The sequence below is a fragment of the Lissotriton vulgaris genome, chromosome 7, assembly GCF_964263255.1.
Source record: "Lissotriton vulgaris chromosome 7, aLisVul1.2, whole genome shotgun sequence".
Taxonomy (NCBI): domain Eukaryota; kingdom Metazoa; phylum Chordata; class Amphibia; order Caudata; family Salamandridae; genus Lissotriton; species Lissotriton vulgaris.
The window spans coordinates 469243538-469262135 of record NC_141695.1 but is presented as its reverse complement, the minus strand read 5'-3'; the positions used below and the strand labels follow the sequence as shown (position 1 = coordinate 469262135).

At 43.8% G+C, this 18598-nt stretch overlaps 1 protein-coding gene across 2 annotated transcripts in view; it reads left to right on the top strand.

The window, feature by feature from the left end:
- Positions 1-7728: 7728 nt before the first annotated feature.
- The window catches only part of LOC147701889 (uncharacterized), a 93537-nt gene continuing 82667 nt past the window's right edge, over positions 7729-18598 (top strand). The window contains exons 1-3 of one of the 2 annotated variants that reach the window (XM_086930516.1): positions 7729-7924; positions 17200-17359; positions 17765-17891. In XM_086930516.1, the coding sequence (XP_086786642.1) occupies positions 17330-17359; positions 17765-17891 (157 nt within the window). In that variant the 5' untranslated portion in view covers positions 7729-7924; positions 17200-17329. The remainder of the gene's footprint in view (positions 7925-17199; positions 17360-17764; positions 17892-18598) is intronic. The other variant, XM_086930515.1, reaches the window with a different exon arrangement.

The window sequence follows — 18598 nt, the reverse complement described above, 5'->3', positions numbered from 1 at the left end:
AGCAGGGGCCTCGATTTCCTTCATCGGTCTGCCACCCTAATTGCAAATGGCATTAACACCTTCGAGGCTCATGACGACCTCAGCTCGTCATGAACAATGGGAATAAATAATGTTCAGCAGAGGAGGGGAATACCATCAGCATTGATGGTGTTAAAGCCCCTCCCACCACCGGGGCTTCGCGATTTCCCAGGTCGCTGACCGCTCTGGTTGCGCCGCTTTTGTTTTCGGGCTGCAGGGCTGGGAGTCTTCTGCTCCAGGACCTCCAAACCGGCACTATAGTCATGGCATTCCCTCACGCTCACCTTTTCCAGCTGACAGAGCGAGGAGGGGCTGCCATTTTCGTCCTTCTTGGGCTCCGAGTACTCCGATGGTGCTCCGGTTCAGCTGAACTTTCCACAGTGGGCTGCACAGATCTGCTTTCTTGGACTTGACTTGGACCCCCGGTTATGTGGGGGATACCTTCAATTTAGATGCCTGATATTTCAGGAGAAACGGCGAGGGCAGCAGAGCCGCTTCAGAGTGCGGCCATACCTGATGGCTGCTAGCCACGCCCCCCCCCCCCCATCATCATTGTTTAGCTCACTTCGACACCTCAGTTCAGACCCAGCTATATGCAAATCAGTCTTGACACTGTGCCTTATGAGAACTGTCCAGCCCAAACTGCCAAGCCAGATCTTCCCTGAATCTGAAACAAGCAACCTGGGACTGGTTTCTGGGTGACACCTTTCATCTCCTTGTATTTGCTTTGTTCGCCCTAAGTTGGCAGGGTATACCCAGACATAGGGCCCTTGCTCGCTTTGCCACAGGATTCAAGCTTCTCTGGCTGATGAGGCCTGTAAGCCCGAAACTGGTCCCAGGATGCCTGTTTCCGGTCCAGGGAAGATATGCCTTGGCAGTTCGGTGGACTGTTCCCATGAGGCACAGGGTCAAATCTGATTTGCATATAGCTGTGTCTGAACTGGGGTAGCGAGGTGAGCTAAAGAATGATGATGGGGGGACAATGATGGATTCAACCCAGATCTGGGACTGGGAGGGAGTGTCTGAAAAGTTTCAGCACTCTTTCCACCAACAGATTCTTTAAAGAAAGGGGTGTTTCTTTGCAAGGACAGCCCTTTTGTTTCTCCCATATTGCTACTTCAGGAAGGGTAATGTCAGGCAGTTGCAGAATCTTCTTATTTCATTGTTTTGGATACTATTGCTCAGAGTCAGCATCATGACTACCTGCTGTGAGTACCTTCACTTTCCACAAAGGCAGTTTACTGCCAGACAATGAAATCTGAGGACCTTAGTGAATCGACATGCCCTGTCTGGAAAATGTATTATAACAGACTGTCAGCCAGATTCATGAATCTACCATTCTGCGATTAGCAAATTGCGAAAATTTGCGAATAGCAATTTGAGAATCGCATAATGGAATTCATGTACAAATGCAATGAAAAAATGCGATTCGCAATAGATCGCAATTGGCGATTGCGATCTTGCCGCAATCGCAAAATAATCATAGAATCGGCAATTTCCTAAGCCGAAATTGCGATATCGCAAATAGCGATCTCGCTAACTGCGAGATCGCAAAAACGGGAAGTCGCATTTCGAGCCCACTGATGACATCACAACCAGGAAGTAGGCTCACCACACCCACGAACAGAACACAGAGCCAGGGAGTGGCAGCAGGAAACTGAGGAGCACCAAAACCAACACTCTGCAGCACCCCAGTCTGAAAAAAAGTATCCAAAGATGTCCCAGGATGCAGCAGGGAGCAGTGGGCAGGAGAGGAAGAGGAAAATAAAGTTTTCAGAATCCGAATTGGAGCACCTAATTCAGGGGGTCTGCAAGGACCATGCCAGGCTCTTTGGAAAAGACTCCCGGAGGGTGCCAGAGGCAGAGAAGCGCAGGATCTGGCAGCGCATCCGTGCAAAGGTCAATTCTGTTGGTGTGACCCAGCGCTCCATTGACGACATAAAAAAGCGCTGGTACGACCTGAGAGGACGTTCCAAGGAGCGGATTGCTGAGAGGCTTGGGGAGCGACTGGCCACCGGTGGAGGGGAACCTGTAGCCACACGAACACCCCATTGGAGGACCTGATTGAGGACACCATTGTGCCAGAAGCCTGCGTGGGGGTCCTTCAGCTGGACTCATCTCGACCCAGCCAACAACCTGAAGGTAAGTGCCATGCGACTGAGACCCAGTCCCCTAACAATGCCCTTAAGTCCTGAGCTAGCAACATGACATCCCCAACAATGCAACCCATGCTCCCCAAAAAAGCCCCATTGCATTGTGGAAGTTGTAGTGTAATCATGTACCCGCAGTTAGCCCAACACTGCCAGAGCACTCAGTCAGTCAGTCAAAATTTTTTATTCGGTACTTACAAAGATACCATTAAAGTGCATAGAGAATACATACATACAGTTTTAAAAAGCACAGTTAAAAAACATTTTTAAAAAATAATAAAAAATAAAAAATAAAAAAAATAAAAAAAAATAAAAATAAAAACAAAAAAATAAAAATTCAAGAACATTTTTAGTTAAAAAAAGAGATTCATATATAAAAAACAGTACGTCATCATAAGTCAGTGGGGGTTTTAGACTGCGTTCAAGTGGAGTATACGGTTGTTTCCCTGGTGTTCCTCAATCTCATAGCAACTTTAATGAAGCTTATAACGCTTAGCAGAGTATGTGGATCTGATGCTTTTTGCAGAAATAGAAGGGCTGCTTTGGCGTGCTTCAGTTTTTGGTTTTTCAGGATCCTAACTAAAAACTTCTTTCTTGGCTCTGAGTAGAGAGGGCATAATAAAACAAAGTGAAGGGTGCCCTGCGGAGACCTAGAGTCGCAGCCGCAGGAACCCTTCGCCTCTACAGTAGATGTGAAACCTGCAGGAACTGCCAATAGATGGTGTAGTAAATTCAAGCGGAACCTGGTCATATAAAATCTTTCCTGCGCATTATACAGTACCGCTAGGTGTGGTTCCATTTTGAAGTTTGTAGATACCACTGACCCATGTGCCACCACCGAGGGTTTTTTGTTTTCAGTGATCGCCCTCCTTGCTGTTGACCATGCATTGAATGAGTTTTTAAGCAGTGTTTTATTCTGTGCGGTCATCTGCTCTGGGTCAGTGAACAGATCTTTACAGCCAATACAATCCAAGGTGTCCTTTACGTATTTTAGCCATGTGATTTGTTCCCATTTGTCCCGGCTCAGGCAATCCGTAATAATCTGTCTGCTAAAGCAGGCCTCTGGGTTTGTCCATATCCTGATCCAGGCCATAAGTGGTTGAATCTTAATTTTGTCCTCGATATAGGGTTCTCCCAGTTCCAAGTGGGTTATGTGTGCGGGGGTGCTCTGAGGGACCTTGAGTAATCTTTTAAAGAATTTATTTTCCTCAGCTTGTATCTGCTGTATGTGGTTAATTTTGCAGCCCCACACTTCAGCTCCATATGCCGCTTTAGCGCAGGATACAGCTTTGTATAGGTTTAATATCTGTTCCGGTGACCACCTGCCTAGCCTCCTTCCGAATGCCATTATAGCACCCGTTGAGGCCACCAATTTGGATGCATGTTTTTCCGCCAGATTTTTGAATTCTAATTTCTCGTCAAAGAGGACACCAAGGTAGGAAAATGTCTTAACTGTTCCCAGCTTGTGGCTACCTATGCTGTACGAGAAGTTGTTTTTTGGATTCCGGCCTGTGGTCATAACAAAAGATTTTTCCAGGTTTGCTGAAAGGTCCAAGGAATTCATAAAATTTACAACCCCATCAATTAATTTTTGTAGTCCCAGTGGCGTACGGGCTAGCAGCACAGCGTCGTCCGCATAAAGGAGGACGGGTACAGGACGCTGGCCGATCTTAGGGCAATCCAATTCCAATTCCGTGAGTTCTTTGTCCAGGTTATTTATGTACAAAGAGAATAAAAAAGGCGCTAAAATGCAGCCCTGCCGCACTCCACTTGTGCAGGGAAACGGTTCAGTCTTCATCCCATCGTTATTGTAACGGACTGTAGCCGTAGTCTCCCAGTGTAGAGCCTTTAAGATGTCTACTACTTCATGATCCACCCCCATGGAGATCATCAGGGCCCATAATTTCTGTCTGTTGACGCGATCAAAGGCCGCTGAGAGATCCATAAAACCCATATAAATAGTCCCCTTGGCTGCGATGGTGTATTTAGCGGTAAGGAGATATAGGTTTAAGCATTGGTCTGTTGTGGATCTCCCTTCTCTGAATCCGTACTGTACATCAGTTAAAATATGATGGTCCTCTGCCCAGGATTGCAGACGATTTAAAATAACACGTCCCAAAACATTTGCCGTAACATCTATCAGAGAGCCCAACACTGCCAGAGCACTCAATGCAAAGTCAATCCAAAAGCCAGTAGGGGAAAGCAAGGCTGCATGCATGTATCAACATGCGCAAGATACATAACTTTAATCATGCACCCTTTCACATTACAGGTGCAGGTGAGCAAGCCAGCACGGACAGTGAGGCGCTGCACATCGCTGAGAGCCAGGAGGACACTTAGGGTGAGGGCCAGTCCTCCCAACGACCCGGCCCATCACAGCCACCAGCAGTGCACCCACCACCTCCAACACCACCCGCACCCCGTGCGGACAGGGCCACCCCTGCAGCCACAGCCGTGCAGCCAACCCCCCAGCAAACAGCCACAGCAGTGGTACAGGCTCCACCACCAGAGCCTCGGAGGCAGACGAGGCGCACACCAGGTCACACACCAGCGCACTGAGGCGCCAGCTGCGCCAGGGCCCAGCAGGCACCGCCAGGGCACTTGAAACACCAGATCCAGGCCTGGCCATCGAACGCCGCATGCTGGCGGTGCATCGCACACAGGCGCGCCACATGGCAGCAATGCTCACACAGATGCAGGCAAACGGCCAACACATAGCCCAGATGACCGCTGCAGTGCGAGAAAACAATCAGCTGCTTGTATCCCAGCAGGACATGACCCGTCGACGCCACCGCCAACTACTGGCCCGCCTATCGGCCTACACTAGGTCAAATCATGTAGTTGGTAATGCTACATCTCACCTGGCACGAAGGTCACTCGCCATGCAGGCCCAGATGGTGCAGTGTTGCCAGGATGTGGCCAGGTCACTAGACCTACTCACCGCAGCAGTGCTCGGCAGACAGGCCACTGCCCATGAAGAAGCAGAGGGGGCTGACGACGCAAGTGAGGCTGTGTCGACCAACAGCAGCGCCTCCTTGCCACCATTGCCTGCACGTCGCCGCAGCAGCAGGCCAACATCAGCAAGTAGGGCCAACACCGTCCCTCAGGATGCAGAGAGACGACTTGGGGCGTCTCGTCATCACCGTCCGTGAGTTCTCTGACACTCAGAGGGAGGCCATGCAGTCAACCACTGCAAATCCCCTACCCCAGCATGGGGAGGTATGAAGCAATACTCTCTCCATCAGACAATTGAATACTTAAAGGCCAATTTATTGTGATTTAACAATAAAGATGAATGGTCAAACTTGATACACACTCATGTCATTATTACATTTTTCATGCATGGGTGCAGTGTTGTGATAGGGGAATGTGTGCACTACAAACAGTTCGTAGTGATGTGGTTGCGGCGCCTGTGTCCTTCAGCAGGATCTTCTCCGCGTGCATGAAGTACATGTGGAGGTGGCCGGTTGTCACCTTCAGACTCACTGCCAGATATCTCCACTGGTATCCTGCGCTTGGTAGCAATGTTGTGGAGTATTGCACACACGGCCACGATGCGGCAGCAGACCTCAGGTGTGTATTTGATGGCCCCACCAGTCTTGTGCAGTATGCGGAAACGGCTCTTCAATAGGCCAAATGTCCTCTCTATGCAATTTCTTGTCCGTATGTGTGCAGCATTGTAACGCCGTTGCTGTGGTGTGGCTGGGTTGAGGTATGGGGTGAGGAGGTACTCACGTAGACCGTAGGCGCTGTCACCTGCGGGTAATGAGCACAGGGTGAGTGCCTATTCTGCGCAGATACATGATCAAAGTGTAGTATTTGGGGACATGTGTACTTACCCAGTAGGTGTCCTTCGGCAAAGTCTCCCCTTGCCAGTCGTGTGTGAATGCCGCTGTGCCGGAAGATGAAGGAGTCAGATGTGCTTCCCGGATATTGTGCCACTATGTCCGTGATGATATTCTTGGCATTGCACACCATCTGGATATTGAGGGAGTGGTAGGACTTGTGGTTGCGGTAGATGTATTCCGTTTGTGCTGGTGGGAAGATGTGGATATGGGTACAGTCAATGCATCCAATTACATGCGGAAAATGTACAATGTTGTAGAATTTCAGCTTGGTGTCATTTAAGTCCTGTTGGGTGGTTGGGAATGAAATGTAGTGGTGTAGCCGGGTCAGCATTGCATCCAGAAAACTACTGAGGCAGCAGGACATGGTGGGCTGGGATATGCCCCCAGCGACAGCAACTATCCCCGGGAAGCTTCCGGAGGCCAGTAGGTGCAGGCTGCACAATACCTGTACATGGGTGGGGACGGAATTGGTTCTCCTTGTTGGATGCTGCAGCAGGGGGTCTAGGTCCTGGATCAGCTTAATAATCATTGGGCTACTTAGCCGGTACTTGGCATAGATTTGCTCCCTGGTTTGGCCCAGAAGGGTGACCCGCTGCCGGAATATCCGCTCCTGGATCCTACGCCTCTTCTGTGCTGCTCGCTGCAGCCTACGCCGCCTGACCACCATGTAGAGTCCTGGCATTGTGAGAGTCCTCAGTCTCCAGCTGCATGTCCTTTAGTGTGTTTGCTCAGGCCAGCACCTGTATGCAGTTAACTTTAAACAAATTTAAAAACATTTTTTTTTTGCTGCTTACCACCTGGTTTGAGTTCTCCTTAAATTGCGCGTCGCTAATAGCGATTTTCGTGTTTTTCGCAATCTGCGATTTTTCATGAATGGCAATAGCAATTGTTTAGCGACTTCGCAAATGAATTCGCAGAATCCTTGGTTTCTCGCTATTTCCGATTTGCAAATTGGCAGGTTTCAGGATTCTGCGATTTATTTGCGAAATCGCTATTTTTATTTAGCGATTACGCACTTTTGCGATTTTCACTTTCATGAATAGCTTTTACTCAATTTGCGTTCGCAATTGCGAATTTGCAGCTATTGCGATCGCAAATTAGCTTCTTGAATCTGGCTGAATGTCTCAATCGGTAATATTCATGGATAATTATGTAAATCATGCACAATATTTAATAAATGGAACTCAATGCAGTGATGCAGTCTTTTGTACTAAAGAAAAACGCTTGCGCTAGGGAAAGAAACACTATTCATTCACTTTGAGGGTGTGGATTAAGGGCAAGAACGGCCGTCTATGAAGCTGGTTCGATCGAATCTGGCAGTGGCTCAAACATCCCGTGGGTCTGGGCAAATCACTTAATTTCCCAGTGCCTAAAAACACGACTGTGTATATGTAATGCAACTGGTGCTCATGTAAAACGCTCTGATACTTTCGAGTTCCCACTAAAGAATTGTATTTTTCTCACATTTTTCATAAATGATTGTTTGGAGATTTACAAGCCAAATATGTTCATGGCTCTGCTCCTATTTTTGCTCTTAAAGCTAACCAGAACCTTGGTTCGGTTCTCCAATCTTCCTATAAATTGCTGCCTTTCCCATAGCTGGTAAACATTGTGTTCTACAATACTCCCTGTCTAACACTACTTGTACAGTGCACCTACTTTCAAGGTGCCTGCCGTTCGTGGCCGATAGCCACCCGGCCTGTAGTTACATCATGGAGCGCGTCATCTCCTGCGGCCCCAGCCGGTCAGTCGCTGCCTCTCTGGGACCGGGGCTCTTTTTCCAGTCGTTTCACCTGCTGTCTGAAGCCGACTTGTCCTACTACCTGCATCGGCCCTGCGCCGCAGGTGGCACCGTTCCGAGGACGGTGAGTAGGCGGCGCTGGGCTGCGCACGACCAGCCTCTGCAAGGTGAAACCGCCCGGCTGCGCACCCGCTGGGGAGCGGGTTAGTTCGCCTCCTCTGTAACCGCTGCTGCACATCCTCTGATGCTTCTCTTTTAGGCTCCCGTTGAGAACTGTGCGGAAAGCCGCAGATTTTAAGTGTCGAGGTGCTCCAACACGGGAGGGGACGTTTGTTGTGAGACCTATGCGATATCTATGGTTGAGGTGCTCGTTTCTTTTATTTTTTTATTTAATGCGATTTTATATAGCGCGAACATTACCCGAAGGTGTCAGAGCGCTTTACAAAAGAACCAGTTGCGTTACAGAAGGACTTTTGGATCACATGACTTACATTAGAGATATAAACAGAAATGTGTTTTTTTGCAAATGTACAAGTGGAGCGAAGGAAGGAGAAAATTGCAAATTTACAAGTTGTAGAATCCATCAAGGAAGAGATACAAACAAATAAATAAACTCTAAAATCTCATAGGAATGGTAGTAAGTACAAATTTCTCGTGTGGAGTCCCGCCTTAGAAACATGATCATAATGGTAGAATTTACATGTTCTAGTTTGTGTGAAATGTGTATCCCACCTGCTGTAGTTTTTTAGATGTTTTGTAGAACAAACATGGCAACGCTGTCAATTTCTAGATTCAGCCAAACGAATGCGTTTCCCGGTCCTTGGTCCTTCCTAGCAAAATGCTAAACTGTTCTTTGTTTTAGGTTAATAGGGGCCCGCTTAACTTTTGCCAATCCACCCTGGTATCTGTTTGAATGAGTTCATAATGTTCAACCCTACTGCTGGTCATTTAGTTGTAGTGCACTATTCCAAATTAGAGCACGCCAGACACCGCGGCTATGTGCTCTCTGGCCTCCTGCTCCTTTTGAAGGCGTTATTCTGACCTTTATGTATAGTTAATGGGGAGGATGGATAGTACTGAGTGGATTGGTACCCCATGCAGCTGTCACTGAAGGGAACGATATGTAGTGAACAGTGGTAGGTAGTACTGCTCAGTGTAACAATAAATTGCGTCAGCATTTCCAACTTTTCCAGAGCCATGCGTAACTAGCTGCCCCAACTTAGTTTTTAGTAAAAATGAAAATTTGCAATTGAGTGATTTGCATTTTGTGTAATTATGCATCAGTTTGCTGTCATTTTGTGTAATTGCAAAATCAAATTACACAAATTTCGCACATCTGTTATTTTGGGAAACATCCCTAACAACGAAGAGTTTATCACTACTTACCTGAACAACGAATCCTAAAGCACGACTTTCCTAAAGCACGACTTTCCTAAAGTACGACTTTCCTAAAGCACGACTTTTCTTAAAACGACTTCCCTAAACCACGAGTCTCTCCCCTCCGCTCATTCTGCCACACGATCCTGCCTGCTTGGTAGTACGTGGCAAGTATCTGCAGAGGCATTGCCAATAAATCATCCCATGAACTTTGGGCTTCGGGGTTATGTAGAGGCTATGCGTGGGCAAAGACGTCGGGGAACAAGCTGTGAAGGAATTGTATTTACACTTAAGATGTCAGTCATATGTATTGAGGCAAAGTATATTTTCTGTGTTTACAGGAGGAAGGCGCAATTCGTATAAAGAAAATAATCGGTGATGAATGGTCTGAGGGGGGCCAAAAGAAGGACGTGCGTCAGTTTATTATTGTTGTTTGAGATAAGATTTCATCCCAGGCTCTTCAGAAAAACAAGGCATTAAAAGTATGCTTTTGGCAGAAGATGATTGGTAGAGCTAGTTTATATTTCAAAACATCCCTGGTCAGTGCCATAACACGAGTAAAAAAGCAATTTTAACTGAATTCTTTAGCACACACTACAAAGTAACATTTCAATAAATATTCAAATAATAAAACGTTGTCATCTTCAAAACAACCCTCATAAATTTTGATTTTAATGTTTACATTTTTTAAAAATATATTTTAAATGATTGTATCATATATTATGAAAACATACGTTTTGCAGAACAAATCACATCATTAGGGCATTATTCCTATATCTGTCTAAACATTTAAATGCAGTTCTGAGAAAAGTGAAAAAGAACTCTTAGCACAAAACACATCAAATAATACAATTTTGAATCACACACAGAAGTATTGTTATTACAATAGTGCCATCTATTGGCCAGTCACGAGGTGGATTAATTTGTGGTTTAGGAACTCGTTGAAAAGAAAGTAGTGATTTGGCATTGGTAGTTGTTAAGCCTTCGTGGTTAAGGTATTCGTCTTTTAGGCAGTAGTTGTTAAAACATACATCCATAGAGTGGGCCTTCCAGACTCCCCTGATGCCTTGCGCTAGCAGGTATGCACTTGAGCGAGTTAGCATCACACCATAGGGACAGGACCGCTGGAAACTGTTTTAGTCCGCACCAGGCACTGATTAGCAAGTGGATACACCCCAAATGCATAAAGACAGTCACCCACGCACTCATAACCAGCAGACTGGACTACGGCAATGCACTCTACCCCAGAATCAACAGAACTCTTCTACACAAGCTCCAGACCATCCAGAACTCCACAGCCAGACTCGTCCTCAGTACCCGGTGACATGAACACATGACCCACAACCTAAGAGACCTCCACTGGCTCCCCGTCGAGAAGAGAGTAACCTTCAAACTGGTCACCCACGCCTACAATTACCTCCATAACATCGGACCCTAATAACTCAATCGGTCTGCTTCCACGCACCCAAAAGGAACTTCTCCTCCAGGGACCTCGCCCTAGCAGAAACCCGCCGCATCCGCAGAAACAGCTGGCGGAAGAGCCTTCTCCTACGTCGCAGCCAAAGCCTGGAACGAGCTCCCTGTTATCAGACACTCCCCGACCCTGCACACCTTCAGGAAGAACCGCAAGACCCGGCTCTTCGAATGAACTGGACTCTAACTCCCCAACCCCCCGCCAGCGCCTTGAGACCGTCAAGGGTCTCAGTAGCGCGCTTTACAAAACCCTGATTGATTGATTAGCAATATAATTGTCCAAGGTTACAGCAGTGTCTCAATAAACCCGCAAAACTTTTCAGAACCTGCTCTCTCTCCACCTAAACAGTAGTTGGAGCCTCGCGACAGAGAATGACAGTACCTTGTGTGGGAGTCTGCTCTAAAACACACTAAATCACTTGCCAACTCACTGCAATACACGCTGGGATATGCCGCACAAAGCATGACATTTGTCGCTCCTTGTTGCTTGCACGCTGGGTACCATTAGGTTACTCCTTCCTCACGCTCTGTCACCCGGCAGGCTTAATATGGGCTAGCCAATCGTCTTCAAATATTGTAAGTAAAGATCGCCCAGACCGTTCATGTCATTTCTAGTAGAAGCTTTATTCAGACTGCCATGGCGGTACTTCCCCCTCGCCAACCTCAACTCTCAACTGACAAAATAATCCCCACAACAAACATTACTAATGAACCGAACACCCAAAGATTGGCAAATAGAAACTCTGAGCTACAACTGAGTGAGTATTTATTCATAGAAATGAGGAAATGAACACCACCAACAGTGCACTCCTCCTTCGTCCTGAAGCTTCCTGCAACTCTCGCTCAGCTCCACAGAACTCTGTTGGGAATTCTAAACTCATGCAGTGACAACGCTAGAAACTTAAAGCTATTCACAACACATCTCCTCCTATTACAGTTTGAAGGACAATAAACATGTAGTGCTGTAAATAATGACAATAACACAATTGCATAAAACAATAACACCATAATAAATATTGTAACATACAACTAAGTTAAAATGATTACAAACACATAGGAAAAGAAACTACAAAAACGTTTTTTTTCCTTCGTTTTTATCACTCTCTGCCATCTGAATAGCCCCCTTAAGTACCCTATAAAATCTTTCAATCATACCATTAAAAAGAGATGTGGTTCAATGTTTGACTCGCACCCTCTTAAAATAATCCTTGGCTTTATTGGACACAAATTGTACACAATTATCAGTGATGATGGTGACGGGTTATTCTTCCCAAGTGAACACCTTGTCCAAAAACACACACAAAATCGTGTCTGTATCTACTTTCTCCACCACCTGCACCTAGGGCCATCTTTACAATATATCAATAACAGCAAAAATATACTTTGGGTGATCTCCAAAAGGTCCCATAATATCCACAGCTACAGCATTCAATGGTTCTTTAGGATACAAGGGTCACAAAGATTAGGTCTCAAAGTTTTGAGAGACATCAGAATTAGTACAACTTGTACAATTTCGAACTATCTGTTCTTTAAATAAGTCCATACCTGGCCACCAAAGTACTTTTATAATTCTTTGCTTAGTTTTGACAATACCTCTGTGACCTTCATGACCCTGCATGCTAATCTTATTTCTCAACATAGATGGTGGGACTACTCTATCTCGTCTCAATATTATACCGTCCTCCCAAGTCCATTCATTCCTAATTTCCCCAAAGCTTCATATTGCAGACTTAATGCTCCCTTTGTAAGTCATCCATTTACCATGTACTCCAACACCTTTTGTAGTACGTCCTGTTCAGCATACTCTTTCATCCAGACCTCCTTCTCTGTAGCCGAAGCACCATGGTCATGTACCCATGCTTTGTGATACTCACCCCATTTTGCACTCTAGTCTTCTTTAATCTGCAAAGACATTCTAGACCAGAAGTCTGCAGTTATATTTTCTTTACCTGGCACACAAAAAATTCTGTACAAGTAATCTTTCAATTTCATAGACATTCTTGCTATGCACGCAGACACTTTTATAATACCCTCAGTGGTAAGTAATCTGACCAAGGGCATATGATCGCTCTGTAACAAACATTGCTTACCTCCTCACAATTGATCTAAAATGCTCCAGTGCCCATACACATGCTGAAGCTCTCTCTCTCAATAACTGAGTATTTAATTTCCGATGGTGTTGGAGCTCTAGAGGCATATGCAATTTCAACTTCACCTTTGTCCTTTACTTGTGATAATACAGTGCCTATTCCTTTGCAACTTACATCGGCAGTAATGACCCTCAGCAGGTCGAGATCAAATCCACTCAAAGCTGTGGCATCAGCAATGGATGTTTTTACATCAGCAAATTCTCTAAAACAATCATCGCTCCACTCAAGTTTTCAATTATTATTGAGTAATGGGCAAATATTAAAAGTTCTTGTGGAAAAATTGTTCACGTACTTTGAATAGAATTCTGTGAGTCCTAGGGAAAATCTTACATCATCCTTACTCACTGGTTCTGATGCTAGTTGAATTGCCTCTACAAAGTCAGGTTTGGGCTAATCTTTATCCTTACTTAGCACATAGCCCAAATAGGTAACAGATTCCAAAGCAAATTTGCACTTAGTACATTCAACAATCAACAACAATTCCCCAAAATTTCTCCAAAATATCTTCATGCTCCCCTTTGGGTTTACCATTTATTAGTATATCATCTTGGAAGTATTCAACATTTGGAACTTTAGAAAATGAGTGCATCATACCCTGAAAAATTGCTGCTGCAGAAGTGACCCCAAACTGCATTCTTTTATACCGATAACAGACCATAGGTGTTACAAATGTGGTGTATGATCTACATAGGACGACCTGATGATAGACTGCAGATAAATCTGTTGTAGTGAACATTTTTACATCTCTTACAAGAGCTAGCATTTCAGATATCAGGTTTGAAAAATCCACTCCCCCACTCACACTGTCGAGCAAGATTTTTTTTAGGTTAAGATATTTTTAGGGACTACTAAGGCAAGTTGAAAATCCTCTAACTGCAAGGAAGACAAACTGACTTTTGACCTCTGTCTCTGAAAGCAGAGCAAATGTGACCGGATTTAAAGGCATCTTCATTGCTCACAAAGTGAAAGAACACCAAAAATGCCATTACGTCTTGTTATTTTGTCATGGCTTTCAGAGACAGGTCAAAAGTCTGCTTCTCTTATTACATCTATTTTTCTTTCTGTGATTTAAGTTTTAGGATTTTGTAAAGTGAACTGTGTGACAAATTAACTGTACAAAGCATGTTAAATGAAAGGCTGTAAGATGTCAGGCCATTTTCTAACACAACACAGAAACAGCTAAGTGAACAGTTACAACCTTTCAAATATATTTAATTAGTTATGAGGACCAATTTATGTAATTCTGTGGTAAAAAATATGTTTTTATAGGATCAAAACAAACAAGAACGCTTTACTTGGTGATGGGCAATTTTTAAATATTCTTGCCAAAACCCAATTTCTAAAAATAGTTAAAGCGCTGTTATCAGTAAAGCTACATGTTAGTGGCAAAGTTTAGTTGCCATTTCAATAGAAAATATCCTATCTGTAAATGACAATGCACTACCACATCATGCTTTGGTTATATATTTATGAAAAGTTAGTTTTTAAAAATGAACTGGGAATTATAACTGCTCCTGCCCAGATGACAATGCTATTAATGAACTAGAGGCAAGCCAGGAATCATGTGTACCCTATATATGGGCTCAATTTTACTTTTACATAGAGCTAACATTTAGTTTAGTAAATAAAGAGTTTTTTTGTACAGCAGAACTAGTGAACTTGCAAATTTGAAGGTGCTCTCTTATGTGATAATAAAGAAAAAGGCAAAAAACACAGTTGATGGACAGAATGTAGAACAATGTCATACATTCACCCCAGTACAAGGATCAGGGCCTAAATCCATAGTTTTTTTTGCACTCCACACCACCCTGGGTTAGACGCTGGCTATATGCAAATCAGCTCTGACCCTGTGCCCCATGGGAACAGTCCAGTCTGAACTACCAAGCCATGTCTATCCCAGACCGGAATCCAGCATCCAAGGACCGGTTTCTGGCTATCAGCCTTCATCAGCCTGGATAGCTTGACTCCAGTGGTGTGGAGAGCCTGGGACTCACGTCTGAGCATACCCAGCCCACTCGGGGTGAAAATTGCAAAAAACACAGTTGGAAATCGGGCAGAGATCACGACTATCTTTAAGAAGGGACAGTTGGATTCCTTTGTGTAGCCTGGAAATATATAATATTCAGGAAGGGGCATCTGTATATCGCCTTTGTGGATCTAAAAGCAGCATTCAACCTTGTCCCTAGAAATCTCCTGTAGAAGTCCTTAAAGGACCAAGGAGTCACGGGGGGAATTCTTCTACAAATTATAAGATTACATGAAGATAATTGGGCAAAGGTCTGATGGGGTCCACAAGGCGAATTAACTGAACCAATTGAGGTTAGGAGGGGTGTAAGGCAGGGGTGCGTTTTAGCTCCAACTTTATTTTCTTTATATGTTAACGACATCCCTGATCACCTCTTGGGATGTGACCATGACTCTCCTATGTTAGGAGGGCTGCATGTTCCGGCACTCGTTTTTGCCAATGATACGCTTTTAATTTCCCAAACATCGAAAGGGTTGCAAAACTTAATAAATTCCTTCGGGGAATACTGTAAAGCCAAGGGGCTAGAATTAAACCCCAGTAAAACAAAATACATGCCAATTAACCCTCACAAAACCTTCAGGAAAAATTTAACTGTGGATAATCAGATAATTGAGCTTGTGCATGTTTTTAATTACTTGGGTATTACCTTGGATTCAAAACTGACCTGGAGGCATCGGGTAGAAAAAAGCAAAACTATACTCCTCCAGAACACATTTCCATTAATAAAGTAAGTCGAACATAGTACATCCAAAGCAATTTCACCCGCTCTTGAAGTTTACAAATATAAAGCACAGTTGGCTGCACTGTATGGGGCAGAGCTGTGGGGTTCCGCTGTAAACTAAACATTCAAGGTGGGCGAAAACAAGTTTCTTAGGAAAATATTGAGTCTGCCCACAAGGACACCATTAACTCCTGTATTGATGGATTTAAATTTTAACCGGGTGGACGACCAGGCTAACCTGAGACCATTGCTGTTTTGGATTCACCTATGGAGCACAGAAGAGCTTATCCGCTATAGGGAAGGTCTAGAAGGCATTCTGGAATTAAATGAAGATTTGGGGCTACCTTGGTTAAAACACATTCATGATTAGTTTTTTAAATTGGGATTAAGGCACTACTGGGATGAGCCGTCCAATCTGACATTGGCCTCAAAAAAGCTTTTAAAGGAAAATTACTGGTCTTTTATACATGATTCCAGGTCCAATTCTTCTAGGGTTGGGTCTCAGACTACACGATTCCTTCAATTGAAATCAGATTGGAATTTTGAACCTTTACTAGGTGAAATATATCCACAATTGGCCAAGTCTTTATATCTCAAATATCGCTATGGTATCCTACAAATAATGACAAATGCAGAGAAATGGGCGCTGGGCAAGGACCGGGAGGATAGATGTCTCGTGTGATCTAGGCGTAATGGAGAGCGAGGCACATCTGCTATTCTTTTGTCCGGCCTACGCGCACTGTAGGAATAAATGGATAAAACCCATTTGTCGTTTGCTTGGCATTAGATCCTGCCTTGAAGCAGAAGGACTATTACGTTCTGATACCAGGCAGACTGTGGTTTTTAGTGTTAGCTGATATTTGTTTTGTGTGAGCTTGATAAGGAAAAGGGAAGGTCTGAAACTCTAGGTTGAGAAAATGAGTGGGAAGACTTTATTAACATGGCTCGTGCACTTTACTGGAACAAAATGAAATATGTATTTATTTATATATCATGTAAAAAGCCTGTGCATGAGTGTCTGTTTTAAAAATAAAAAAAATATTTTATCATTATCATTTGTTTGTATATGTACTTCTTTTTTAGAATGTCCTCAAAGAGTTGTTCCTCTAACTGTCTTTTATTAATACTTTTAATTATTTAATATTTATGAAATGTGTAATACCGCATGAACATCGCTATATTGGTTGGGTTGATTTAGGTTCACTTTATAATGACTTCTGTGCATCGTGTTCTAAGTCTTATGGATGTATTGTCGAATAATTGTATTATTTGTGCAATCCTTTATGGTTATTTTAACCGAAATAAAGAATAAATGAAATGAAAAATGAAATACTTATAAGGTCCCAAAGGCAAGACCTATTGGCTATGCCAATGCTTGTTGTTATTATTGGGCCATCACTTTTAATTTTTTAATGTGGCAAAAAAGACTAGGGAAATAACTCTCCGTCTTTCCACATTTGCAGTGTTCTTTATGCACAACTAACACGTTGCCAATGCAAGCTGGATTTTAAAACTAAGGTTTGAAAGAAATCATATATAGTTAATGTATATTTGTTCCCCAGAACATTGAAGAAAGAGTTGTTTTAGGATGTAAAATCTATTTACCTGGAAGCGATCAGACCATTACATCAAAGGAATGTTGGCAGGTATTTTTTGTTTTTAATTTAAGGATTTTAATGTTTTTTGTTTTTGCAGGTTTCCTCTAATCGATTCAACTGGATGGCTGTTATTTCCTTGTTGGTTAAGGCCTCTTCATCAGGAGAGCTCTGCATATTTGTCTCTGGATTTGTAGCTCTAGGTTTTGTAGCCTCCCACTTCGATAGCCATGAACGTGACTGAATATTTCTCCATCAGGGTAAGTTATGAGCTGTAACCCGTTTGACTTGCGCCACACTGTTGAGCAGCGTTTTTGGGAGGGAGTTTGGAAAGGGTTCATTGAATTTATTTCATGACACCTCACCAAGGGATTTTAGATATTACAAGTCATCGATAGGGACGTTTTGATAACTCCCATCCTCACAAAGTGTCTGAAAAGAATGCAGCTGTATTTGCTAGACGTTTCAGCTCTGCATGCTGACCTGAAAGTTCAACCCCTTGTCCCTAGTAAACATGCCCCCATGCCTAAAAACCCTTACCGCCATCCTCTTGCACACAGTTCAAACGAAAATAGAGATAAATGGAGGGAAATAAAATGAGAGTAGGAAAAACGGACATGCAGTAGAATTGCACTGGGTTTACTCCAAGGTTCTTCTGTTTTAAGGCCTCTGTGACATTCAGTGATGTGGTTGCCTATTTCTCTGAAAAGGAGTGGCGGCTTATGGGAGACTGGCAGAAGGACTTATACAAGAATGTGATGCAAGACGTCCACTCAGCCCTGATTTCCCTAGGTAAGCTTTCTTTTCTCCTTCACTCATAATCTGTTCTCTCTGTCATGTTTCGACCTTTCATTAAGAAAGAGGGTTATTCCAGCTCAGCCCTCTGGATCTCAAAACTGCATTATTTCGTTGTTGCCTTCCTGTCTTCAGAGGTTCTATCTAAATGTAAAGCACATATTTAATGATTGAATGATTCAAACAAAACATGGCTACTGCAATATAATAACCACGTAAGACAAAATACAAAGAAAACCCTCTCTGCTATTTACAATATTCTTCATGTGAAAAGCAATTACCTGCAAATGAAAGTCCTCTTTGAACTTCATTAAGGAGTACCTGCAGAATAACGAGCCATGCAGCCTTAATAACAATCTAAAAGGCCTGGGCTTGTCATGCATGTGTCTTATGTTCTAAAAAGGGAATCTGAAATTGGCATTTCATGTTGATCTGTTTATTCAGACCTATGACTCCGAACTAACCTGTTCAGGTTTATATGCCTGCTACCCTGAGCAGTTTTACAAGTGTGCCTTAATCTTCTCTTCTGGGAAACAGTGGACATGGCTGCAGTTTTAACAGATGAATGTAGCCTTGTCAGCACAAACATTCTTGGTGAACCTTGGGGCAGAGCAAAACAGCAGGGCCTGATGTCCAATCCAAGCATAAAAGGATAGCCCTAAAGTAGCCATTTACATAGAGTGGGGGCTCTATACAGGAATATG